Raw genomic sequence first — 27763 nt, forward strand, 5'->3', positions numbered from 1 at the left:
CCATAACTCTCTCCAATCTAGTCCTCCATGTTTGGACGGAGCCAAACATGTGCAAGCGCTGGCCTCTCTCTCAAACCAGTCTGATGAGTGTGCTGGGGGGTGGGGAAGGAAGACTGGGAGAAATGCCTGAGAGATTTGTGCTTGCTTTATTGCTATTAAATGCCTTTAACATGTCCATGAAAGCTGCTGGACCCTGAGGAGCCTCAGCCTACCACAGTCAAAGTGCAGATTGTCGTTTTCTTCCAGCCAGACCTCCAAAGGAAGAGGGTTTATGTTTTCTATTCAGAATCAGCATTTCAGATGGGCACATTTGTAATGTGGCTATAGGTCCTAAGGCCAATGGACCAGATCCTTCTTCTGGTGAAGTCAATAAGGGTATGCCAGTTCGAACTAGCGGGGTAATGTAGGCATACCGCAATTGCAAATGAAGCCCGGGATTTGAATTTCCCGGGCTTCATTTGCATAAGCGGGGCGCCGCCATTTTTAAATCCCCGCTCGTTCGAACCCTGTGCTGCGCGGCTACACACGGCACGAACTAGGTAGTTCGAACTAGGCTTCCTAGTTCGAACTACCGTTTCTCCTCGGTAGGCACGGGGTTCGAACGAGCGGGGATTTAAAAATGGCGGCGCCCCGCTTATGCAAATGAAGCCCGGGAAATTAAAATCCCGGGCTTCATTTGCAATTGCGGTATGCCTACATTACCCCGCTAGTTCGAACTAGTGGGGTAGTGTAGACATACCCTAAGAGTGTTGCCATTGACTACAACAGGAGCCAATTTGGGCTGTTGTGTGTCACTGGCAATGGCGAGAGTGTCACCTGACTGACATCTTGCAGCCGCTGGCCACACCTGTCTCTGGCTGCCACCGCTTTGTGTATGACAGCACGTGATGGGGGAATGACAGGAAAGCCTAAAGGCAATGTGAGGTGCTAATTTTCCAATGCTCACAGCTTTCTGAAAATTCATCTTTTTCCATGCCAAGGCTCTTCCTGAAATTATAAGCAGTGATCCAGTTGCTACTAAAGTAGTTATTCTGTTTTTTACCTATGGGGCCTCTGGTAATGTCTTCACAAATAGATATAGAGCTGTGTACAGCTGCAAGGCGGTGCAGGATTGTGCATGGCTCAGGAGCAGTATCCCCTTAGGTTCCTAAGGTGGCAGATACAGCAACCCTTGGTCTCTAGTGTCTCTGATCTCCTTCACAACAAAGTGTTGTTTTTGATAAGAGATGCTGTAAATCTGACTTCTCTTTTGAAGTTTCCTTTATATCCATGAGCTCAGATTCTCTGTGCTGCTAATGACTGTTCTGTACTGGAAACGCCTGTATCTGAAGCTGACAGCTTCCACCCCAAAAACTCTCAACTTTTTATTCTAGGATCCGGTAACAAGGATATCAATCAGGATTTTTGCCATTGACATCAGTGGGAGCCAAGCGGCTATCTAGTAGAGGCAGATTTTGGTAGGGTCCCACTTTGAAGTGTAGGGCCAACATCCTATCTTTTTGACCAGCTTTCATGATCCTTTCAGTCTTCTGCTACCATTTCAGAGAGGCGGTGGTGCTATACTGCTGCCCTGGCCCATGTAGCTTGGAAAGTCTGAGCCATGTGTCTTTTTCCTGGCTTCTCCTTGGCCCTTATTTGGAGGAGAAAAATGATTTGCTTTGTGCAGTACAGGTGGGACCTCCCTGAGCCAGCAGCCTGGGGACCTGAGCTGTCTCGGACCAGGGAGTTTGTCAGACCGGGGGAGGTCAGTGCTCCCCTGCTGGCTGCTCACTCCTGGGCTCCTCTCCTTGAGCTCTCTGCCCTGCCGCTGGCCCCCCGAACTCTGGCCCAGCACGGCTTCCCACCCTGCTGCCTGTCCACTGCCCCAGGGTCTCCCGGGGTTCCAGGCAGGGACTGCTTGGCCACTGCTGGTGCCATTGCCGCAAAGTGTTCCTCAGGCTGCCCACCCAGTGTCGCCAGCCCGGCTACCGCCGGGCATTCCCCACCCGGGCACCCAGCCATCCCGCCCCACTGCGAGGGCCGGCCCCACTGCCGCCGGGCATTCCCCACCCGGGCACCCAGCCATCCCGCCCCACTGCGAGGGCCGGCCCCACTGCCGCCTGGCATTCCCCACCCGGGCACCCAGCCATCCCACCTCACTGCGAGGGCCGGCCCCACTGCCGCCGGGCATTCCCCACCCGGGCACCCAGCCATCCCACCTCACTGCGAGGGCCGGCCCCACTGCCGCCGGGCATTCCCCACCCGGGCACCCAGCCATCCCACCTCACTGCGAGGGCCGGCCCCACTGCCGCCGGGCATTCCCCACCCGGGCACCCAGCCATCCCACCTCACTGCGAGGGCCGGCCCCACTGCCGCCGGGCATTCCCCACCCGGGCACCCAGCCATCCCGCCCCACTGCGAGGGCCGGCCCCACTGCCGCCGGGCATTCCCCACCCGGGCACCCAGCCATCCCGCCCCACTGCGAGGGCCGGCCCCACTGCCGCCGGGCATTCCCCACCCGGGGCACCCAGCCATCCCGCCCCACTGCGAGGGCCGGCCCCACTGCCGCCGGGCATTCCCCACCCGGGCACCCAGCCATCCCGCCCCACTGCGAGGGCCGGCCCCACTGCCGCCGGGCATTCCCCACCCGGGCACCCAGCCATCCCGCCCCACTGCGAGGGCCGGCCCCACTGCCGCCGGGCATTCCCCACCCGGGCACCCAGCCATCCCGCCCCACTGCGAGGGCCGGCCCCACTGCCGCCAGGCATTCCCCACCCGGGCACCCAGCCATCCCGCCCCACTGCGAGGGCCGGCCCCACTGCCGCCGGGCATTCCCCACCCGGGGCACCCAGCCATCCCGCCCCACTGCGAGGTCCGGCCCCACTGCCGCCGGGCATTCCCCACCCGGGGCACCCAGCCATCCCGCCCCACTGCGAGGGCCGGCCCCACTGCCGCCTGGCATTCCCCACCCGGGCACCCAGCCATCCCGCCCCACTGCGAGGGCCGGCCCCACTGCCGCCGGGCATTCCCCACCCGGGCACCCAGCCATCCCGCCCCACTGCGAGGGCCGGCCCCACTGCCGCCGGGCATTCCCCGCCCGGGCACCCAGCCATCCCGCCCCACTGCGAGGGCCGACCCTGCTGCTGCTGGGGATTCTGGCTGCCTGCCTCTGCCAGCCCTGCCTCAGCCGGTGGGTTCCCCAGCAGAGGCTGCCCGGTCACCTCGGCCCTGCTGCCTCCGGGGGTTTGCTGGGATTCCTGGCCAGGGCCGCCCAGCCTCAGGCAGCCCTGTTGTAGCCAGGGGTTCCCCAGCTGGGGCCAGGACTCCCTGGTCACCTGTCCCCGCTAACGCCAGGGGGTTCCGTAGAAGGAGCGGGAGCTCCCCCACCGCTGGCTGGCCCTGCTGATGCCAGGGATTCCCTGTCTAGGGCTGGGGTTCCCCAAATGCCGCCTGGCCCAGAAGGGGCTCCATGGCCGGACTTGGGAGAGTCTCGGATTTGGGAGGTTCAACCTGTATTTGGCTTTCAGATACCCCAGCTGGAGCTGCCTCCTCTCTCTCGGTCCCTGTTATTTGCAGCTGGCTCTGACTAATGTTCCCTCTAATCTTTTCCATCCATGTGTGGAGTGCATTTGTTCTGTGCTAATCAGCTGGGTGGCATTTGAATTTCTCCAGAGTGGCCACAGGGAACACTGGCCCTGTCTGCCCTTGAGGCCTTGTTGTTTTAAACGGCAGCTGGTTGACTGTCCCTGGGTTTGGAACATTCTAATACAGGGTGGCCAACCTGTAGCTCCAGAGCCACTTGCAGCTCTTCAGAAGTTAATATGCGGCTCTTTGCACAGGTACCAAATCCAGGGCTGGAGCTACGGGTGCCAACTTTCCACTGGGCCGGAGGGTGCTCACTGTTCAACCCCCAGCTCTGCCTGGTGCTGCTTCCTTCCCCCTCTCCCCCAGACACACCCTTTCCCCCCAGGATCCTGCCACTTCCTACCCTCTCTGCTGAGCCTGCCACACCCCAACTTCCCCCCTCCAGTGTCTCCCACTGAGAAAGAGCTGATCCCAGTGGGCGGGAGGAAAAGGAGAAGGAGACACCGACAGGTGGGGCTCCCAGTGGGCGGGATGTGCTGAGAGTGGTGATGGGAAGATGATCAGGGCTGGTGACATACAACTGTTGCTCTTGGGCAATGTGTATTGGTAAATTCTGGCTCCTTCTCGGGGTTAGGTTGGCCGCCCCTGGTCTAATAAGACCTGGGTAGGAGGTTTATTGTAAAGAGGCCAAGTGAGATGATCAGGGATGTAAGAGAAAGTACCACATGGATCGCACCAGTTAAATGGAGGCTGCCCAAGCTGCACTTGTAAATCCTACACTGGGGGCACAAATGGGTGATTTGTGCTTTTTGCACCAAGTGGAAGCAAAACTTGGCTCTCCCTCCGATGTTCTACAAATATATAAACTTCCTTCTGGCAATGAAATGAGGAATAGCCAGCCTTGCCGGTCTCAGTAATTGTGTGTACCGTGTTTGGTCAGTGCTCATCATTTATCGATTTATACCTGCATTAAAGCATGCAATAAATGAAGTATCAAGGAGCTCTTTTTGTCAGGACTCTTCCCAACTGATTCCTTTCTAAATTGCATGAGAGTTCAAAAATATTGGATGGGGCCTCCCTCCCCACTGACAATTGTTCACAAAACCATTAATTTTACAGTAATTGACTTAGACGCTGCTCAGGAGGGGAGGGAAATGAGAAAACAAATGCCACTTTGAATGCAGAGAATGATGATGTGTTGTTGGTTTTCTGACATGTTCTCTCCAAGCGCACCTCTCCTCCCTGACGGATCTGCTGACTGTTTTGCAAATGCTGGTAATGAACAGTCAGATGGGGAGTCTCGGTACATTAGTCACTTAGTGCGGCTGTATCGTGAGCTTTGCAAAATTATAAATTCTATTTCCATACTAGAGGTGACACAGGGTTTTTTTTAATGATTGTTGTCCGGGAGAGGAGTTCATGGTGGAGGAGTGAGATGGTTTTCTCAACAAAGAATGGAGTCATCCCAGAAAGGGAAGTAGCCACAGAGGAGCTCAGAGTTCATCTCTTGATATAAACCACAGTTGCAGGATAATACCAGATGACAGCCCTCCTGAAATGCCAATGCTTATGGTAGAACAATGCATTGCACAGGGGGAGTTGCTGTTCCATTGCATTAGCTCATTGCCACTAAAATCAATCGCTGTGTACCCAGCTGGAAGGTAGCTTTAATTAAAACGACATACCACGCAACACTATTTTGTATGCTAAGCAGTTTTGCCATTTTTAGCCTGGGCTTATGAATAGGGCGGAGATGCAGGGGCTACTCCTATTGAAGATAATAGCAGAACTCCTATTTGCATAATGAAAGTAGGGGCAAGATTGGGCATGTGATTTTTACTTAGTAATTAAAAGCATTATTTTAAAATTGTTCTTGGTTGTGTTTTGTATACTTACTTCTGCATCCTACAAATGACTGAATCATAACTGATTCCAAGTTAAAATCTGTATTTTTCAGTAACTATTTTTACTATTGACTTGAATTTGACTGAGATAAGTTCAGATTCTTGGTGGGTAGGTCACACAACCTATTATGAAGCTATTCTTGACGTCTTGGCATAGTTTCTAGGTCACAGTACTAAGAAAAGACTCCAGTAGATACCAATGGGGAAGACAACCTATGAAGGGAGGGAGATTAAAAGCTGTTGAAGTAATTCACATGTCTGGAAATTATATCTGTGTTGGATGATCTCTAATATTAGAATATCTGTAGCTAAATAAGTCACTCTTGAAAGAGAAGTAGCTATGTACAAGTAGCTCTTGAAAGAAAAATTCCCAGGGCTCAATCCTGGTCTGAAGTCAATGGCAAAAACCTTAGAGCATGTCTATACTGGGAAATTATTTCCAAATAACTTATTTTGAAATAATTCCTAAAATAACTACTCTAAAATAGTGTGCCCACTCTACAGGGAAGCCTAAAAATTAGTCCAAGGCAGGCTCCCTTAATGTGGACACGCTACCTTGACTTAGAGCCCCAGGAAGCAATGGAGAGGAATTACTTTGAGTGACTTTGGGGAGTAGTTATTTCAAAATAACAGCAGTGGCGCATCCACTATTTCAAAATAACTATTTCAAAATAAACATTATTCCTAATGGAAAGCAGGAGTTATTATTCAAAATAACCAGCCCCTTATTTCGAAGTAATGGGCTTCGTGGTGTGGACGCTCCACTTGTTATTTCAAAATAAGGGGAGTTAGTTTGAAATAACTCCCTAGTGTAGACCAGGGTTCAGAGACTTCAGCTGGGTCAGGATGTGGCTCCATCAGAGGAGAACAGATATGAACACAGAAGAAGAGCATAACAAAGTCACAACAAGAATATTTTGGAATTATTTTGGGGGAAAAAAGTAATTTATAAACAATCCATTGTTTTACATTTGGATTGATCTTTGTTTTATATGAATTTACTCCATACCAGCCTCTATCTCTATCTGTATATATTTCTATCTCTGTATCTAAGTATATCTGTATCTGTACCCAACTATATCTATTTAGAGATTCTCCACCCATAAAATTAGAACAATTTGAACAGCTTAAATCACCTTCCCAGTGTGACGCCTGGAAAATGTCCCTTTGATTCTCCTCCATTAAAATGTAAAGACAAATATCAAATGTCTGCCAGCATGTTACTCCACACCTGCTTTCTGAGAACATGTACCAGCATATTTTTATGAGAGAGGTGTCAGAGCACAGACTCTAACCCCTGCAGCAACTCTGGCCTCTAATCATGTGGGAGGGGCGAGGTGAGCGAAGGCAGGGGTGAGAGGGAGAAGAAATGTGAGAGATTTTTGTTTGCATAAAGGCCGCATTGTTTCTTTTGACTGAGTGTTGACTGACATTAGAAGAGACTTCAGAACCCTGATGACTTGTTCTCTCATGAAGTGATTTTAATGAAATTCTCATTGTAATAAAAATGGCATTGACAGGAGTCAGCCAGGTATTTCAACAGCTGGTACTTTAGCAAAGACTGGGACAGCTTAATAGTGCTCGGATAAATTGGTGTTTGTCATCTGCTGTCTTCATGCAGTGCTAGATTATTTAAAGACGAGCAAATGATGTTTTACTTAATTTTCAGGATTGTGTATGCTTCTGATTTTTGGCCACCTGTGATTAATCCCTGGCTTTGCCAACCGACCGTTATTACAAGTCTTAGTTGGAAACCTAGTGTTTTTCATCAGTTTATAATTGACACCAGATGCTTGATCAATCAGAGGTTGAATGGAAAGTGAGGTGTAATTTTTTAGTGGTCAGGGATGGGGATGATAAGAATGAAAGAACAAGGACATTAGATCTTTAGTTTGGGATCTTTCATCTTGCCTTTGTGAGTAAAGTAACTTTTCACCTAATGGAAACTAGAGAAATTACAGCTATCAGGACTGAGACTTTAAAAAAAAAAATCTTGTGATAATTCACAAACAGGCTTCTCCTTAGAGTATCAAGACCTATAAGTACTGATCTACGAGGACTGTACCTTTTTTACATTTCATTTGAGAGAGGGAGAGTATGTGTATGGGAGTGAAGTTAGGGTACGTCTAGACTACAGGCTTCTGTCGACAGAAGTTTTGTCGACAGATACTGTCGACAAAACTTCTGTCGACAAAGAGCGTCTAGACTACATTGAGTTCTGTTGACAAAGCAAGCTGCTTTGTCAACATGGTAGTGTAGACGCAAAGGACGGTTTGCATGCAATAACACCTTCTGTCAACAGAAACTCTGTCGACAGAAGGCGTTATGCCTCGTAAAATGAGGTTTACCAGCGTCGACAAAACTGCTGAGTTCTGTCGACGTTATGTCGACAGAACTCAGTGGTAGTGTGGACGCAGGTATAGTTTTGTCAACAAAAGTCCACTTTTGTCGACAAAACTCTGTAGTCTAGACACACCCTTAGTTATCAAGAGAGTTATCAAACATAATAGGTATGGCCCAAGCATCTTCAGAGTAAGAGTTTTCACCAACATAGTTAAACCCTGACCTAAAAGAAATGGCCCTTAGCGAGTGAGGGGAGTTCAGTCAACCCTATTCCATCTTTGGTGTGTCTGTTGAGATTGCACACTTCTGGTTTAAGGGTGTGGCTGACTGGCCAGTTTGTAACTCAGAGGTTCTGCTGTCATTAGCTCACATGTTGGCAATCAGGCAGCTGCAGAGATCCCCAAAAGAAGCAAATGCAGTACTGTACTGTTTTATACAGGGAAAGATTTGACAAAAAAATTTAAAAGATTTGATAAAAAAGTGCTTGTTTCATGTGAATTAAGATGGTTAAAAGCATAATAGATAGTTAAAGCTAAAAGCTTTTAAAAGATCGTTAAAAAGCTGTATTGAGTCAGGTTTTTTTATTATACTCTTTTAAAACAAGAACCATGGTATTTTATTCAGCATTATAAACATTTCATAGTTACGATCAACATCCATTCCAAAGATGTTTGTTACTCTGAGGTTTTACTGTAGAGCCAATTCAAGTAGCTTCTCTGGTGTAGTTACGCTCCATGTGCATCTGGACTGAGAACATCAGTCCATTTCATTTAGGAAAATAAGCAGCCATCAGATCAATGAGAACTGGCTGGGGCTCCACCAGCAGCTTACAGATGTACCTGATTCAAAGGTCACTGCAGTCAGTGATCGTCTTTCCTTTGATTTCAGAGGGATTTGCATCAGGCCGCCTCTCACCTGTTCTTAGGGACAATATAAATATTGCCCAGGTTCTGCAGATTTTTTTTTCCTTATTCTTTAGACATTTTTTTTAAATCAAGCTGACTTTTTTTAAACCAAAAGGCAAACACTAATGTTACTCAACTCAGAAATTCTAAACTATCTGGGTATGTCTACACCTGCACCCTCTTTCGAGAGAGGGATGCAAATGAAGACATTCGAAATTGCAAATGAAGCCAGAATTTAAATATCCCACGCTTCATTTGCATAATCGCATTATGGCACTATTTTGAAATAACAGACGCTGTTAAGACGTGGTTATTTTGAGAGAAAACCCTTCTCTTGAAATATCTCTTATCCCTCATACAGTGAGATTTACCAGTTATTTTGAGAGAAGGGTTTTCTCTCAAAATAATTGTCTTAACGGTGTCTGTTATTTCAAAATAGCGCTATAATGTGATTTTGCAAATGAAGTATGGGATATTTAAATCCTAGCTTCATTTGCAATTTCAAATGTCTTCATTTGCATCCCCCTCTCAAAAGAGGGTGCAAGTGTTGACACACCCTCTGACATTAAAGTCATGTTTGCTCAGTTATGAAGAACAGACATAGGGGTTTTTGCTACTCTCACAAGCTTGACTCAAAACTCCAGGCTGTGTTCTTTGTGCCGCCTAGAACATCATTTGAGATGGCTCTCCAAAGGCAGATGTTAACAGTAAGCCAGGATTTCCTTTTTCAAGATGCTGCTGCATCGCGTGTGATAATTAGCCTGTCTAGCCAAGCCATGGCCCCCTGACGGCTGTAGAGTGGCCTATAGGAAGCCTGTTGCAGACAGAAGATCGGTGTCCACAACATCACAGGAAAGCACAATGCTTGCACCCTGTTGAGCAATCTTTGTGGTAAGGACATGAAGAGACCGGCGTGGAGGATTAACTAGCCTCTCACGCACAGATGGTCTTATCAAATCTGTGTAGCGGTAGAGCTTGCTGGAGCTTGCACAAGTGTTGCCCTGCTGGGACTGTCCTGGAGATAAGGGGATTTGTCAGTCTCCATTGGCTTCATGAGCATTAAATTCACTCTGAAAAGAAATATGTCCTTACGCTTGGGAGATACGTGCTCAGACAGATAAATAAGGTGGGTGAGGTAATGGTTCTGCTGTACTTCAGTTAGTGAAAGGGACATGCTTTCGAGCTCCACAGAGCTCTTCTGCAGATCTAGAAGAACAGTCAGCAAAGGTCTTCCCAGGAATTTCTTGTGAGCGTTCCTGAGCGTGAATTCTTATTGGCTTTGTCTACACTGCAGGGTTTTTGCGCAAGAAGCTTTCCGCAGAGGAGATCTTCCACAAAAACTTATTGCGCAAAAGCACGTCCACACCTCAAAAGCGCATCGCGAAAGCAATGTGCTTTTGCACAAGAGAGCGTCCACACTGCATGGACGCTCTTGCGTAAGACTGTTCTGATTGCCATTCACAGAATGGCCATCAGAGCACCTTTGCTTTTTGTGATAGGCTCTTTTTGCGCAAGAAACCCCTGTGGAGCGTCCACACGCAACTTTTTGCGCAAGAACTCTTGCGCAAAAAGGAGTTCTGCCTCGTAGAAGGAGGTTTACCTACACCGCAACAAGCCCTCTGTTCTGTTGATTGATTGACTGTAGATTTTCTTGCGCAAAAACGCGCTTGAGTGTGGACACTCCATTGATTTTTGCACAAAAACCCTGTAGTGTAGGGTAGCCAGACACGAACCCCATCTTGGTTTCCGCCCCCCTCCCCCGCCAGAGAGCAAGAGAAAGGCAGTCAGCCTTTGATGCCCTGGGAACACAGGTGTGCTGCCTGTCCCTGACTCTACCATAAACAGAAACCTGACAGTAAAAGGGATAGCTGACGACCCGGGGCCTCCCGCCATCCTGATGGCTAGTACCAGTAGTTGACACGCCTGCACTGTCCCAGGAGAGGAATCTTCGCCCATCACATACCAGAGGTGCCCATTGTCTGCATTTTCCAGGTGTGAATTATGCTTTGCACCCTTCGTGGGAAACGTGGCATTCAAAGCCATTTTTCCTAATTGGCCACTTGAGCCCAGGAAGAAGCCTACGTGACCCAAGGGATATAAAGAGGGGTTCAGTAGTCCACCCCATTGGAGCTCCAATCATCTATACCTGCTGGCAGGTATTGATTGTCTCCCAAGGTCTGTGGGATGCCCAACCTCACCCTACTTCTTCCCAAGGGATTGAGAGAAAGACGCTGGCCACGCCAAGTCTGGAACGCAGGGGTGAGAATATATACCTGCTAGGTGTCTATTTTGCATGCATTTAATAAGTGCTCAGAGAACCAAAAGGGTTTCATGGTACCTGTAAGTGACTTATTAGTGTAATTTCTGTCCTGTCCTTTGTAGTGGCTGTGTTATCTGTAACACAGCAGTAGCATTTAACAACTAAGTTTACCCTGTAACAATAAAATAGTAGCTCTTTAAGCTTTAACCTGACTCCTTCAGTTGCTGTAACAGAACCAAGCACAATTTAAAAGAACTTGAGCCGGTCATAAGGGACTCACTGCACTGACCGTCGGCTAACATGTAGATATAGCCATACTGGACTGTCACAGCGCCCTTCTGGTACGTGAAGAGTCATTAAAAGGAAAAGTAGCAATTCCGTCCAGACTGAATTTCTAGTATTTCAAGTCAAATAGCCTGCCTCTGGTGGGTGTTAGCCTATTTATAGCAGGCATTTATATTTAATCTGCTCTTAACTGTTGTCCCCTCCTTTACTGTTCTACTCATTAATCTACTCCTAACTGTTGTCCCCTCATGTTATTCAAACCCTGTAATTTAGAAGAAGAGCTTACATTTTAAAAGAATATTTTCATTGTATCTTGTTGTTGTCTTAGGTTAATAAGTGGTGGATGGAGGTTTGTTTTCTTTCACAAACTTTTGAAGTGATGTTTCTTGTCTTCTGCTTCAGCGGAGCAAAAGCTTCACCTGCTGGTGTGAAGGGAGTATTACATTATTAACCAGATTTAATCCCAGGCATTTAACATGCCCATTTAGTACCTTGTAGTAGAGATGTGAAGAATGAGTGCGCTAATTTTACCCCTTTGGTTCTGTTTGTCTGTGTTTGGATTGGTAACAAAAAAAAGAGTCTCTTTAAAAAGACAGAGGAGAGTATTCGAACTTGAGCCATTTTCTTCAAGGCTGATTTCTGAGTATTTCTGTAGAAGGTTAGCATGCACTTTATCTGCACAGTTAAAGCATTGGAACCCAGATCTGCAAAAGGACTTAGGTACGTAAAACTCAGATTTACATACCACTGCCATTACAGGGTTCCTGAAGGTGCTAAAACTCATTTGGCACCTACATTTTCACTGTAAAACGTCCCTAAGGCACCTATGTTCCTGCCACTAAGCATGTGCTCTGCTGCCTCAGGTAGGTGCCTGGACAGCCACCTGAACTCCAGAGTGATCCTGAAACCAGGAGAAGACAGGCTTTGCCATGCCTCTTCACCTGCAGGGCCCAATCTGTTCGGTTTGCTCTGAGCACAAAACACTGGGGGTGGAGGTAAAAGGAAAACACCTTCACCATCTTTGGGCCAGTTCTTAGGGAACTCACCCAGTCTGTGAGAACCCACTCCAGTTACCCCCTCTGCCTGTGGAGGAGAAGGGATTTGAACTGGTCTTCTCCTACCTCTCAAGGGAGGGACCATTGATAGGGTTGCCAGATGGTTTCAACAAAAATACCGGACACACTTGACATTACATCACATTGCATCTTATTTAGAAGATACCGGACATTTATATTTTCTAATTTGTAGTTTCTCAATTTGTTTCCTGAACAGAAAGCTCAAATACTGGACTGTCCGGTTCAAAACCGGACACCTGGCAACCCTAGCCATTGATCAAGGGGATCGATAGTCTGGTGTGTCTTTTGCCCACTGAACCCATTCCTGGGTGAGAATGATGCTGTAGTCACTAGCAGGGGGATGGGGGAACTGAACCTGCCTCTGAGGTGAGTTCCCTGACCACTGGGCTAGAGGTTGTAAGAGAGGCTGCCTCCTCCCTCCAGTCATTTTGTGTAGCTACTGCTGCAGTTCTACCAAGATACCACTCTAGGCACCTGACTTGAGATGAGAATTCCTGGCTGAGGATGCCGAGCAATAGAGGAGACTTCCTCCAGCATGGACTAAGGCCCTCACTCCATGGTGGTGGCTGGCAGACCTCTTCTCGTGATCTCCCATTGGCTAGCGTAGGTGGCTCTCTGCCTAGCAAGTTGGCTTTTGTGGATCCCATTCTCGGGCAACTATCTGTCCCCATGTGTTGTAGTGGGAGCCGAAGGGCCTCACCCAGGGTTTGCTGATTCCACCGGGGCACAGGAATAAAAAATCCCACAACCGGCCTTGGTCAACTGACTTGGGCTCCTGGGGTTTGGGTTTCATGGCTAAAAAATCACTGTGTAGATGTTCATGCTTGGGTTGGAGCTAAACCCCAGGATACTTCAAGGACAATGGGATTTTTATCCCTGCATAAAGTGATTAGGCACCCACAAATTAGGTGCAATGATCAAGCCTTTGGTGGATTTGGGGCTCGGGTCTTTCTGTTTATATTTATCATGTACAGACAGAGGGTTTTTTCCTACTTTATTCCATTGATTTTCTGTGAGGCTTAGAAACTTCATTTTATAGAAACCAAAGTAATTGAAACCTCCTACTTCTAACTTTTAACATGGGGAACAGCTCTGGCACTGTCTGTATGCTGTGAGCCTCAGGAAGTCTTCTCATGTGGTCATTTAATGAATTCCTGCAGCGCTGGAGAGATCCTTTTCAAGGGGTACTAAAAATAAAGGGCTACAGAAAAGAGTTTTTGGGGAAGACAAGCCTTAGGGATTTTATCTCTTGACCTCTAACAGTAGGCTCAGCATGCTCCCACTGTTCCAGGGCTGCCTCAATATTGCTTATTCTTGGACCACAGCAAGCTTAAGAGGACATTGTTTGACATATTTGTCATAATATATGGGAGAAAAAAGTCTTAATGTTGAAACTGAATCCTGCAACTTGGATCTCTTTCCAGACAGAACATTTCCCTTGTCTATCACACTTACATACCAGTTTGGTATTGCATTATTTCTTATGAGTGCTAAGCTACTGGCATTGATTGATGGATGGATTCATTGAAAAGGGAACATTAAGCCATTCTATTAAATCACCTATAAATACTAACGGGGAAATGTCAAGTGGATGTTAGCCAAAAAAATTGGTGTAATAGTTAATATTACAGACTGGCCAAGTTTGTCTGGGTCCCTTTAACGATTAAGCTGATGGTTGCAGCCCCATTCTGAGGCTGTTCTTTGCAGGCGAGTGTTCTTCGGGAAGCTCTCAGGAGCATCTTAATCTGGTTCTGCACCAAATTATAGATGGACAGTTTCCCTTCCTTTAATGTGCATCAGCCCCTTCTCTTGTGAAATGCTAGTCCCTGAGAATCACACAAACACATGAAAGTTCAGTTTCTTTAACCCTTTGGAGTACCCCAAATTGCAGGTGTTTTGAAAATGGTTCATTCTGATCTTTTGTCTCAACCCTTCAATCAGTCACCCTACTTTCCTTTCCTGGTATGACGCCAGCAGAATATCTCTAATGTTCGGGCTCCCTTATGGGGTCAGCTTTGCATGAGAGGCAGTATGCATTTCAGGAGCAAACTGCCAGTGCAATCAATATAAGTTCCTGGGGTAGGAGATGCTTGTGGCCATCCAAATCCACCTCGTAGTTAAAACAGAACACTCACTTAACCAAAAAGCTGCTGATGCTTATAAAAGGCTCTTCTGGTGCAGGAGTGACCATATGGCAGTGTCACAGAATTATAGTTTATAGCAGGGGTGGGCAATAATTTTTGATGGAGGAGCCACTCCAAGAATTTGGAAAGTGGTCAAAAGCTGCACTCTTCCATGCTACTAATGGAGGAGATGCAGGGTCTGAGATGGAGGTTGGGTGCAGAAGGGAGCTTGGGGTACAGGAGGGAGAATGGGGTCTGGGAGGGAGTTTGGGTGAAGGAGGCAGTTGTGACCTGGGGCACTGGACTGGGGTAGTGGGGTTTGGGTTGTGATTTGGGATGTAGGGGCTTGGGTTGTGACCTAGGGCAGGATGGGGTTGTGATCTGGGTCAAGGGTAGTGTTGAATTTTGGGCAGGTTGAATTTTCCTTTGGGCAAATTGAAATTTCTTATGTGCAACACCGGTATCAAGGTAGTGTATGAATGTGCACCCACTCGTACAAACAAAAACCGTAGATATAAATATATATTCCATAGGTGTGGAAAAAACAAGGTGTAATTAACAAGGAGCAATACTTATGATTATTTAATATGAACTCAAATAAAAAGAAAATTAACACTACCCTTGGCTGAAGAAGTGGGTTGTGCCCACTCATGATACTATTTATATATTTTTGTTAGTCTAAGGTGCTAAAGGACCATGGTTGTGTTTTAAGTTTTTTTAGTTACAGACTAACACGGCTATCCCCTCTGAGACCTTGGATACAGGATTTTAAAAAGTCATTAAGATCAGAGTTTTAGATATCTGCAGCACTCCAAAAAATTCTCAGGGGAGCTGCCAGAGTCACGTGTATTGTTCTGAACGGAATGCTGTAAGCCTGGAGGTGAGGGAAGAGGGGGCAAACAGGCAGCTGCTCTTGGTCGAAACCAGCCAATGGGCACTACTGAGGGCAGGGCAGCATGAGAAGCCTGTCTCTCCTCCCACCAGGCACTCAGAGTTCAGAAACACACAGGTGGCCCTGCACCCAGCTTTCTGGAGTGCTGAGTGGGTGCGGGGCAGGCAGGGAGTCCACTGAGGCTTTCACAGCCAGATCTGGGCCACAGATCATCTTTTGCCCAGTCCTTCTCCATTTATAGCGGGCAGCAGCTGCTGCTGATTCTGCTCCTTCGAGAGGGCGAGCGCCCCGCCCCTCCCCCTTTCCCAGCCGATCAGCTGAGCTCCCTACTTACATAAGGAGCTCTGAACCTCTGTGTGGGGCTCAGAACAGGGCTGCACGCCTGCATGGACACACTGCTTACAGGGAACCTTGGTCAAGGGATTGTGGTGCAGGTTCTGCGAGGGGATTTGGATGCAGGAAAGGGGCAGAGGGTTTGGGTATGTGGAGTGGGGGGGGCAAAGGGTTGGGGAAGAGAGGGGATGGGGTGCCAGAGGCAGGCTCTGGCCAGAAGACTTACCTCAGTGACTCCTGGCCAGCAGCCCAGCATGTTTCTGAGACAGCCTGCCTGCCTGTCCCACCCCTGCGCAGGCTGCAGGGTCATGTGCATGTGTGAATAACTACGAGCCAGAGGGCACGGGGTCATGGTGCTTCGTGTGCTGCCTGTTATTCAAATAGGCAGCTCCGATTGGCTGATTTCTGGCCAGAAACTGTCCAATGGGATTGTGCTGGGACCGGGGGCAGCACTTGAAGCCTTCCCCTCCCTCCCCTCCGGGTTCACAGTTGTGAAAAAGAAATGGCCTGGCAGCTGCTTTTCTGAGCTGCGTGCGAGTGGGGCAAGTCAAGCAGGAGCCTGCTGGGGGCTGGATCCAGTGGTTTATAGTCTTGACATAGGGTTAGTGAATACAAAAAGACAGAGAGAACAAAGTTAGAAAAACTGGACATCGCTGTTTGTGAGCGAAGCCAACCAAAAGGATCCATCCTGCAGATACTCAAGGAAGGAACAGGAATGCAATATCACTGCTGATGCGCTGTAACGTTTACACATTTAGTGTGAACTTTTCTAAGCAAGTCATAATGCAGTCATAATAATTTGATTATTTAATATGCTCTCTGGTATATGTTTGTATTTCAGCCCATTAACAAATATTGTCATTTCTATATATTTCACTTCTTTTGCTGCTTTGGTTTTACTATCCATACCTGCATTACGGTAAGCGTAGGGCCTCGTTTTGCTAGGTACTGCAGGAATATACAGTAGGTAGGTTTGTGCTGTAAACACAGGCTGTGATTAAGGCGTACACAGTGAGAGACAGTCTAAAAACCAGACTTGAAGCACTTACAGCCTAACTAGATAAGGCGGATGAAGTGTGGGAGGGGAAATAGAGGTACTGATGAACACAGTCATTTGCCCAAGGACACACTACAGACCAGTGGCACCACCCAAAATAGAATCCTGTCTCACAGTCCAGAGTTCTGCCCACTGGACCACAGAATATTTTAGATGATTTAGTTACCTGGGGCATGGATATGGCTCGGTATAATGTATTCTGTCTGACTAGGGCTTTAAAATAATGCGCTCTATCTTTCCCTATTTAATGAGAGACTTGCATTTGTTTCCATACTTAATAATTGCCCTTCCCCCTCTCCTAGGTGTCTCTTAGCCATGAGTGCACTCGTGCCATAATGAAGCTGGTGTACTGTCCGTATTGCCGGGGCATGTCTAGCGTGAAGCCGTGCAACAACTACTGCCACAATGTCATGAAGGGCTGCCTGGCCAACCAAGCAGACCTGGACACGGAATGGAGGAACCTGATTGGTAAGGAGACCCTCTTATGTGCCAGTAAAACTGTTGAGTTTATGACATGTTCCCCTCTCACACCCAAAGCTCACATTCTGTCTTTGTGAGACCGGGGCTGGAGAATGAACGAAGTGTCATTAGAACAGCTAAACGGGCATCAGACCCTTTTATACTAAAATTCCTCCATCTCGGAGCTGGATTGTAAAAGGACTTGAAAGACATTTTACCCTGTTTGAGTAATGAGCTCAGTCAAATTGCTACACAGAATGTGCTACACTGGTTAACAAGACCCTTGATCCTGTCGCTTTGGATTGCCTCGTCTGCACTGGGCTGACAGGAGCCCTACGCTCTTTTCAATTAAACCAATTAAAACAGCTCAATTAATTCTTATGCCCTCCCCACCTCTTGAGGCTTAGAGCCAGATTTTACCACCTTTATTCTGGCTGAGTGGTACCGTCCTTCACGAGAGCCAAGGGTAAACTCAATGAAGTTGGGAAGCACTTTTAGGTCATTCAGTGGAAGGTGTTGTAGAAATAAGGAGTCAAACTTGCTTCAAAACAAACAGGGTGGGGGGTGGAAGGAATAAGACTGATCTATAAATGAAAATGAAGCTAGGTTGCTTTATATTTAAATAAAAATGCAGTGGTTTGGAGGGAGGGGTCATGTTCAGGAGCCAAGCAAAAAATCAACAGGAGGAGAAAACTAGAATAAATCCAGTAAAGGAATGTAGCCTGGACAATTATTATTAATTATTAACTTATCAGATTCAGTGTTGGGTACAGCATGCGCTTGTCACAGATAACAGGTTCTTTTCCTAGGCAGCTACTTAAAGGTAATTGACAAGATGGAATTTGGTGAAATGTACACAGAAATTATTTATTACAGACAACTGTAATTGGCATTGTGGGAAAGGATCAATACCTGTAACTATATGACTAAGGTACGTGTGGTTCAGTGGTTTCCTATATCGTTTATACTTACAGTCTTGCATTGTGTGTATTTACAATTTATGGAGACAGAAGGATAACTGAATGTAACCCATCAGAAGGGAGGTTCTGATTCTGTTTACACTGTCTTAGGGACCTGATGAACCCATAGAAATGAGAACCGGGTGTGGTATTTTATACCCTTTGTTATGACGGTAATACAGATATACACCATATTTGATCCTTTATCCTGATTATAAGAAGGTCATTAACAACCCCTATCCATACGAGGCTTTTAGGATGTCCATAATTAAACGTTAACATCATTTATTTCTTAGCAATTTCTACATCTAAATGTGGTTTAGCTGCTTAATACTGCATAGCAAGATGATAGCCAAAGCCCTCTAAAGCTCCCTTTTTGTAGAATTGAGTGGTGTGCTGTACCTGTTTGTAGTCACTCGTTTGTCTCTCAGAAGGCGAGAACAAAATATCTGACCTGAGGTTATTTTTTGAGGCCTACACTATTCAGCCAAATCTCAGCTGTTAGCGTAAGTACTCCCACAAGGCCTCGCACTCATACAAAAGGCTTGTAATCATAGCAAGCCTGATCATTTAGTTATTTGTTCTCCAGGCTGTAACTGCTTTCGTAACTTGCCTAGGAAGGCTTAGCAAGCAATCCCATAGTAGCCAAAACTATCAGCCTTTCACAGTAAGGTCAACAGGCAGATTATGCATCTGTCACTTATGAAGGGGACAAGCTGTGTTGCGGTGAAGGGGACTGTATGTCTGTATGGGGACATGATTCCCCGATTTGAAGGCCAGAGAGAACCATTATGCTCAAGACTGACCTCCTGCATAACGCAGGCTAAAAAACCCTTACCCAGTGATTCCTGCCTTTGGACCACGACTGCTCGCTGAGCTAAGCATCTCCTTTGGAAAGCTACCCAAGGCGTGTCATTAAGCTGAATGTTCAGAAAGCCTGGGATAAAAAGCTACTGCTTTAAATGTAAACTAGAGGGATTCAGGGCTTCAAGAGTGTGTGGGGCGGGGCAGAGAGGAAGGGGCTGTATCGCTTAGGACTGGAAGCAATGGAGCTCTGTGGGGAGTCAGAGGACCCCTTGCTGTTTCTAATTGTCCTTCACAAATAGGCCCAAGGACAGCGTCTGCAGATAAACGAACTGATTACATGTAAGTGGGGCTGAGTGGTGAGTGAGCACGCTGCAAGTAGCAAGTACATCCAGGAGATTTGTATTTTCAGCATAACTGGTTTAACACGAAGGAAATGGAACAGAAGGGTGATAAATACAAGGTAATCTGCAATATGACCATAATTATGAACCCTCACAAATTGGGATTCAAGCCTTTTTTTTTCTTTCTTAATACACCATTAGCTGAAAGTTTTATGTTTAAAAATACATTTTCATTTCCTTTCAGGAGTGTTTCGGTTCTGCCACCCTGCCCCAATGTTGCTGTCAATGGAATGATTTTGTGTCCTCGGTTGTGTCACCTCCAGCACAGATTATGGCTGAAAGCTACTCACAAACATGTCCTTGTTCAGAATGCCGCCGGCAGCTGCTTAGTGCATGACAATCCTGGCAGGGAAGGCATTGGCCCTGTGCTCTGTAGTCAGTGCTGGCTGCCAGGTTATTTGTGGGGGTCCAAGCCAAGATTTTGTTTTTGACCTAAACACCCAACCTGATTTGGGGCCTGGCTGTGAGAGAAGTGGCCCTCCCCTTACATGGCCTCATGGTAACTGGACACAACTGAAGCACTCAAATTAGAAGCCCGTCAGTTTAAAAGGGAAGAAGTTGGCAGCAGGGCTGAAGGGGTCATGGGACTGTGGAAGTCATTTCTCTAGAGCCCTTGTTTGTTGCCTTCTAGGCACAGGGCCTGCTGTTGAGAAGCTGGTCCTGTATGCCTCCAGCCACAGATCTCTTCCTCTCAGGGCACTGTCTCCTTACTCTGTCTCATAACTCTTCTTCCCTAAAGGGCAAGCGCTGCACTTCTGGGCCTTTGCTGCCAGCACATCATGCTGAAAACCCTTAGCACTTCAGAATTTTTAACCTGCTGTGGTACTCGTAGGCCAGCCCAAGGGTCAAAAATCCACCTTATACAGCAACCTTCCAAGGCCCTTGACTTTTCCAGCCAGCTCCTTTCAAGAGCAGGAAGCTCTAAAAACCCTTTAAAAACGCTCTAGAGGATAACATTTTAAAATCCCCCCCTTTTTTTTCTTCAGCTCCATGCAGTAGGCCCAGTCGTTCCAGAGAGGTTCTCAATGTAGGCTATTTCTGGAGAGCAGAGGTGCCATGCCAGAGCACACTGCATAGGGTGACAGTGCCTCCAAAGTCACCTGCTTTGACCATTAGCTGTGCCCTTTCTTTAGAGCAAGGTGTAGAAAGGGAGAGCTGGTTCCTCAGAGAGAAGAAAGCAGAACCTTTCCAAGTGGGGTTTAGTGACTCTATCCCCTATTAACAAATCTTCACAGACTGAACCCTGTGACAGTTTGAGAGCTAAGGGTGTCTTGTGACTTGACTAAGCTCACACACATGAGCCAATGATTCAGGTAGGGGTTAGGACCTTCCTTTTCCTAGTCATTCACTCTTGCCACTAGACCACACTGCCTCACTTATGTACTTCTGACTCAGCTACTTTACACCTCACCAGCAGGACACCTGGGTCACTTTGGCTCAGTTGTTCTGTAAGTCTTCTCTCCTTCTGCTAATTTCACCATAACAATATTGCTCAGCACCATCAATGCTGACAACTGTCTACATTCCAGACACAGCGCATAGGCCAAAACCATTTTCAGGTTTCCCTTTTGGTGAGAACAGCGCCAAAATACTTATTGTGCTTCACATAGATCCACCGTAACATGTGAGTGTGCCTTAATTCCTGGCACTAGTAACTTTAGACGAATGTCTCTGTGTCAGCTGGTCAAGGGCTCTTAGCGGTTTAATGCTTATGCAAACAAATTGCAGTCACTGCTAGGAGCGCTGCTGTTGGTGCTGCAAGGTCAGCGTGGAAAACCTGGGGAGCATCCATGAGACTGTCACAAGCTGTAAGAGCCTTATTTAATGGCCCTCTACCATAATGGCTTTAACCTTTTCTCCTTTGTGAAAGTTTACATTTTCTCCTGGGAGCATAATGGCACTAAAAGAAATGTGTTCAAAATAGCATGACGGGTCCTGCCAAGATCCACAGGAGACTGGCGACTGAGTGTTGAATGCTATGCTTATTTCAGCTTGCTGTGCTCAAGCACTGCAGCGCTGCCGGTGTCTGCTGCCTTCTGTGTGGGCTCTTCTAACGTAGAGAGCGCCTTGCGGCTCCTCCGGCTCTGACGCTGCAGCGAACACGGCCAGGCCAGACTTCTGTGCAGCGTTCCATTGTCCTGAGACGGGGAGCCATCCACATCCCGCGCCGTGCTGGACTGGGATCTGTGTGAGCTAGCAGATTTGGAGCAGAATAAGGCAATCCTTAGGGAGAAAAGTACTGTGGTGGCCCATTGTCATAGCACAGGGATGGGGTTTCAACAATCTATTCAACTGGATTTTTCACCCTTCTCCCTTCTTTTCATGCACTCACCGAACCATTTTTCTTGTCTGACTCTTCGGTGTCTCTCTTATTCTCACAATTCAGCAGCCTTGTATGGCTCCGTATTGCTCCTTATGACTGTTAAAACACCGGCCCCTCCCATTTCTCCTCTTTCTTTCAGTGGCATACTGCAAAGTAACAGCTGAATCTAGGCTCTAGCTGCGTAGGATGCATTAGCCAGCTTTTATCCATTTTAGTTTTTCTAATTAGCTTTCCTTTCTAATGACCCAGATGGCAGGTTACCACAACTAATTGGCAGTGAATCCAGTGAGAATGGCTAGTGAGTCCAGTTAAAAGGAGTGGGGGAGAGCAGATAGCATCTGCTTCAGAGGTTAAACCTGGCGTTTGTGCATTTGCCTTTCTGGCAAGGACAAGCCAATTGTTAGCTGTCATTGCTCTCCATCTCGCTCCAGCAGAAAGACTGGCTGCCATTCCTGAAAGGTCAATCTGCAAGTCTAATTGATTGATTAGGTGGCATGGCTGTGTGCCTTCTGCACTTGTTCCAGGTTCTTTTTGCCCAAGAGACTGTTTTTGACAGTAGCTGACCATTAGGAGTAAATCAGATCAGTATTCCGATTACACTTGCCCTCTGTAATGATGTTAAAGGTCATAACTCACACAAGTCACATAGGCAAGATGTTTAACAGAGGGAGGAAATCCACTGCCATTCTGCATGTTTCACTCTTACCCCATTCTTTGAAGGTGAGATTGTAATGACAAATATGTCACTACTATATTGTATGGGCAGATTAGGGCAGGTGAAGTTAGAGGAAATGTTTCACCATGAGTGATGTATTGAATTTTATCAACAACTTTGGGGATTTCTGTTCATCTGTCAACATTTGTCCTCAGAATTAATGCAACCACAAGCTAAAATTATTCAGAAAAGTTGTCTTGAAAAATGTTTCTTCTCTTAAACAGGAGCAGGAGCATAAAGTGCCGATCTTTGGCTGGGGCAGAGTGTTCAAAAAATACCAAAAAGCAATAATACCATGTTTAACTTTCTACAGCAAAGTCACTGTTGGCTTTTACTAAAGAAAAGCATTTTAATGGAGATACGACAGCAATTTTTTCAGTTCTTCTTTACACTTAAAAGCAGCTAAAATAATTCCGAGTTGATGATAAAATGCATCCAAACGAGAGATGTTATATTTTGATTAATCAGCGAATCGAATAGTTGATGGAATTTTTGTCAACTAGTTGATTAGTTGATAATGGGGGTGGGGCACTCGTTATCTCCACTGTGCCTCTACCTTTTAAATGTAGTAAGAGCTTTCTTTCTTGACAGATCCCCCTCTAGACTGCTGCTTTTTGCTGACAAAATGCTAAGTCAGCAAAAAGGTGGCCATTCTTATGCAAATTAAGCATGGGATATTTAAATCCCTGCTTCGTTTGCAATGTCGACCTGCCTAATCTGCATCCCTCTGCCGATAGAGGGATGCAGTCTAGACATACCCCTAGTGACAGATGATGTGGGAAAAGCTGAAGTACTCAGTGCTTTCTTTGCCTCTGTCTTCATGGATAAGGTCAGCTCCCAGACAAAAGCACTAGGCAAGACAGTATGGGAAGGAGGTGGACAGCCCTTGGTGGGGAAAGAACAGATTAGGAACTATTTAGAAAAGCTAAACATACACAAATCCATGGGCCCAGATTTAATGCATCTGAGGGTACTGAGGGAGTTGGCAAATGTTATTGTGGATACTTTGGCCATTATCTTTGAAAACTCGTGGAGATCAGGAGAGATCCCAGATGACTGGAAAAAGGCAAATGTAGTGCCCATCTTTTAAAAAGGGAAGAAAGACAATCTAGGGAACTACAGAGCAGTCAGCCTTACCTCAGTCCCTGGAAAAATCATGGAGGGGATCCTCAAGGAATCCATTTTGAAGCACTTGGAAGAGAGGAAAGTGATCAGGAATAGTCAACATGGATTCACAAAGGGCAAGTCATGCCTGACCAATCTGATTAGCTTCTGTGATGTGGTAACTGGCTCTGTGGATATGGGAAAGTCAGTGGATGTGATATACCTTGACCTTAGAAAAGCTTTTGATACGGTCTCCCACAATATTCTTGCCAGCAAGTTAAGGGAGTATGGATTGGATAAATGGACTATAAGATGGATAGAAACCTGGCTAGACTGTCGGGCCCAACAAGTAGTGATCAACAGCTTGATGTCAGGTTGGCAGTCGATTTCTAGCGGAGTGCCTCAAGGATCAGTTCTAGGACAGGTATTGTTCAACATCTTTATTAATGACCTGGATGAGGGGATGGATTGCACCCTCAGCAAGTTTGCAGATTACACTAAGCTAGGGGCAGAGGTAGATACACTGAAGGGCCAGAATAGGGTCCAGAGTGACCTGGACAGATTAGAGGATTGGGCCAAAAGAAATCTGATGAGGTTCAACAAAGACAAGTGCAGAGTCATGCACTTGGGGTGGAAGAATCCCAAGCGTTGTTACAGGCTGGGGACTGAATGGCTAAGTAGCAGTTCTGCAGAAAACGACCTGGGGATTACAGTGGAGAGAAGCTGGATATGAGTCAACAGTGTGCCCTTGTAGCCAAGAAGGCTAATGGCATATTAAGGTGCATTAGGAGGAACATTGCCCAGCAGATCCAGAGAAGTGATTATTCCCCTTTATTCAGCTTGGTGAGGCCATATCTGGAGTATTGTGTCCAGTTCTGGGCCCCCCACTATAGAAAGGATGTGGACACATTGGAGAGGGTCCAGCGGAGGGCGACCAAAATGATGAGGGGGCTGGAGCGCATGACCTATGAGGAGAGACTGAGGGATTTGGGTTTGTTTAGTCTGCAGAAGAGAACAGTGAAGAGGGATTTGATAGCAGCCTTCAACTTCCTGAAGGGAGGTTCCAAAGAGGATGGAGAAAGGCTGTTCACAGTAGTGGTGGATGGCAGAACAAGGAGCAATGGTCTCAAGTTACAGTAGGGGAGGTCTAGCTTAGATATTAGGAAAAACTATTCCCCTAGGAGGGTGGTGAAGCACTGGAATGGGTTATCTAGGGAGGTGGTGGAATCTCCATCCCTAGAGGTTTTTAAGCCTCGGCTTGACAAAGCCCTGGCTGGGTTGATTTAGTTGGGATTGGTCCTGCCTTGGGAAGGGGGCTGGACTTGATGACCTCCTGAGGTGTCTTCCAGCTCTATGATTCTGTGACTATGCAGCTGCCAAATCTCACACTATAGACGTGTGCAAGTAGCAGAAATGTTTTCCCTGTGGCAAATAGCAGGGACTCCGAGCATTTTGTCTGCTACTTTGTCCTTTTTCCTGGTTGGAACAGGGAACTGAGCACAAGATCTGAGCACAAACTGTTATTTTTGTTAACTTGTGCTCTAGTCTGCTTGTTTGTCTCAGCACCGCATTCTGTCAGCTGAGTTGTGTGTGTTACTAGACCCATTGTCTCAAGCCCTTTATTATGCAAGTTACCACATATGCTGTGTGTGCCTCATCCCAAGCCCTTTGAAGCCAGTGGGAGTTTTTCCATTGATTACGAGAGTTTTGGATTAGGCCCAGATTGATTACTATAAAAGCATTATTTGTTCTTTCTTTGAGCCCTTGACAGTTGGACTCTTGGTCCTGGTACAGTGGAGTCTGGCTTTGCAGTTTAAAGACACAGAAAGCAGTATTAATGGAAATAAATGTAAGTTCTGTATAACAATATCACCATGAAGTGTGACGGGTACAGAATGCACGAGGGTGAGGCGTGAATGATGCTGGCAATGCACACTCGTGCTGATTAATCATTTGTACCACAGTGCACCACTCCCTGGGAACAGTCTAATACCAAGATGATGGGTAGAGCAGAAAAACTTAGAATAGAACGTGTTCAGTCTCTTCTAAGTCAATGGTTGCTCTTAAATTAAGGACCTCCGGATACGATCCTCCATATATTGGCAAGAAAAAGATAGCTTAGAAGAGACAGACATTTTTTCCTTGTGGCAAATAACAGGGACTCCAAACATTTTGTTCTCTCTACAGTCTGATTTTATGCAATGCAATGGTCTAGTTTCATTGAAATCAGTAGAGGTGCCAGTACACATGGTAATGAGAGATTTTTGTGTCCAACGATGTGGTCAGAAATGAAAGCAATGCTAATTGGCATTGCTGCTGAGTCTGTATTATGATGGTCTCACCGCACAGGGTTCATAAGAAACCTCAGGACTCTTCATTTACACTTTTATATCTTTTCTTGTGTCTGGGTGTGTAATATTCAGTGCCGGAGACATCCCATTTGCTGTTTTGGAACATGCAAACAGGGAAAATAGCAAAGAGCGCAGGGGATGCAGTTCAGGATTTAAATGCAATGGCAGGACTGGATGTGCAGTGGGCTTGCTTCAGAAAGCACTGGGATATAGTAGAACAGGGCTGAGATGCATTGGCATAGCATGTCCAGGGGTGGAAAAAGGGAGTGTGTGTGCACGGCTTATATGTACCTGTGCTTATGTCAAGCCATGCGGTACTAGCAGTCCACTCACTCTTCAGCCTGCTGTATTTCACTCACTGATCTATAAAATGAAATAAACACAGAGAGCAATACAATGTTTATAAAGCAGGAGCCGCATTTCTAGGAAGCTGAAAGGCTTCTCTTAATAAAGACAAAAACATCAAGAGGAGACTTTGCACAGCAATTCTCAAAAGAAGAATCTGAACTGGATGGCAATTTTCAGTCATTCTGTACCTCCAGCTGGTGGTGTACAAACAGTCCCTTTTTTAACCTATTCCTTTAACCTGTAAGGTCTTGATTGACTCTGGTCTCCCTGAATATTCAGGATATCAGCTTTTCTGAGCACTGTGTTCTTTTGATTTCCAACACTGGATGTATGTGTAAAACTTGCTTCTGCTTTAGCTTGTGTTGTCAGCACAATCCAACAAGGCACAGATCCAGTTAGTAGCTTCTAGTGCTGCTCAGATCCATTGTCATTTCAGCCTCTGAACTTGTGAGGTGCCCAAATCAATAGCAGCTGATACTTTTCACCCACCCCTACCTAACCTCTCCTCCCCTCTGGCCTGCTTAGCTGTATGTGTTCTGCTCTATTGCACCACTTGTGAGGCAGCTGTTTTCCCTTGTTAGCCATTCTGTATCCTGCCAGAGCACCCGCATCCACGGTGCTGCTTGGGAAGTACTCACTGGGAGCAAGATTTATTTTTACCCTCTCTCCTTCCTGGCCATGCCAGCCACACACATGTGCTATTACCCATAAACTCCTTCTCTGGTCACTTCGGGTAAACACCATCTCGAAGTTCCATTCATTGCGGCACTTGGTTGAAAGTTGAATGTAGTCAGTAAGGGAGGGTTCGATCAAGATCCTTGCTTTACATTTCCGTACAAATTCCTCTCTCCAATGGTAAGTGTTCTCTGGTCACTTTGTAAGGTCGTGGCAGTCTGCAAAGAGAGGTTGTAACAGCTGTTTCTTTTCTATGGCATTCATCTAGCACTAGGGGTGCCCTTTCTAGTGCACTTGGATAGCAGGGCCTTCTTTTGAATGTTGCCAAATTCAGAGAGTAAAACTGCTGAAAATGTACCCACCAGTACCTGAAGTCACTGAAGAATTTCTTTCACCTGCGGAGGGGCAAGTGCTTGATTCCTCTCCATATAAATGTATGTACATTGAAGTTGCACTATAAATTGATGTACTTAACACGTGTCTCCATCTCTCTTGCTTTACTAGACTCAATGATGCTGGTAGCTGACCGGTTTGATGGACCATCCAATGTAGACACTGTGATTGGCACCATTCACACCAGGATTGCTGAGGCCATTTCTAACATGCAGGAAAACAAAGACTCTATCACAGCCAAGGTAAGGAGCTGATACCTCTGCCTGAAGTTGATATTAAATCAGTTGAGAGTGCTCTGGCTACAGCCTTGGGCATATTCTTCCAATACCATTCATTTGTTTAACACACAGGAGGCAGGTTCTTTTAAGAAACCAGTCACTCCCCATGGGCAAACCTCAAACGCTTCTGACTCAGACTCCTCCCCATCTCTGCCTCCAGCAAACCAACTTGATACGTGCAGGCCGAGTACAGCATGGTGTTGAATTC

The 27763-nt window shown here is 46.6% G+C and overlaps 1 protein-coding gene across 1 annotated transcript in view; it reads left to right on the top strand.

Annotated features, from left to right (window-relative positions):
- GPC1 (glypican 1) overlaps positions 1 to 27763 on the top strand; it is a 336700-nt gene that overhangs the window by 284776 nt on the left and 24161 nt on the right. Inside the window, exons 4-5 of the mRNA XM_075937488.2 lie at positions 17045 to 17210; positions 27389 to 27519. Coding sequence (XP_075793603.1) covers positions 17045 to 17210; positions 27389 to 27519 — 297 coding nt within the window. The remainder of the gene's footprint in view (positions 1 to 17044; positions 17211 to 27388; positions 27520 to 27763) is intronic.

The sequence above is a fragment of the Pelodiscus sinensis genome, chromosome 10 (assembly GCF_052426305.1).
Source record: "Pelodiscus sinensis isolate ZL-2025 chromosome 10, ASM5242630v1, whole genome shotgun sequence".
NCBI lineage: Eukaryota > Metazoa > Chordata > Testudines > Trionychidae > Pelodiscus > Pelodiscus sinensis.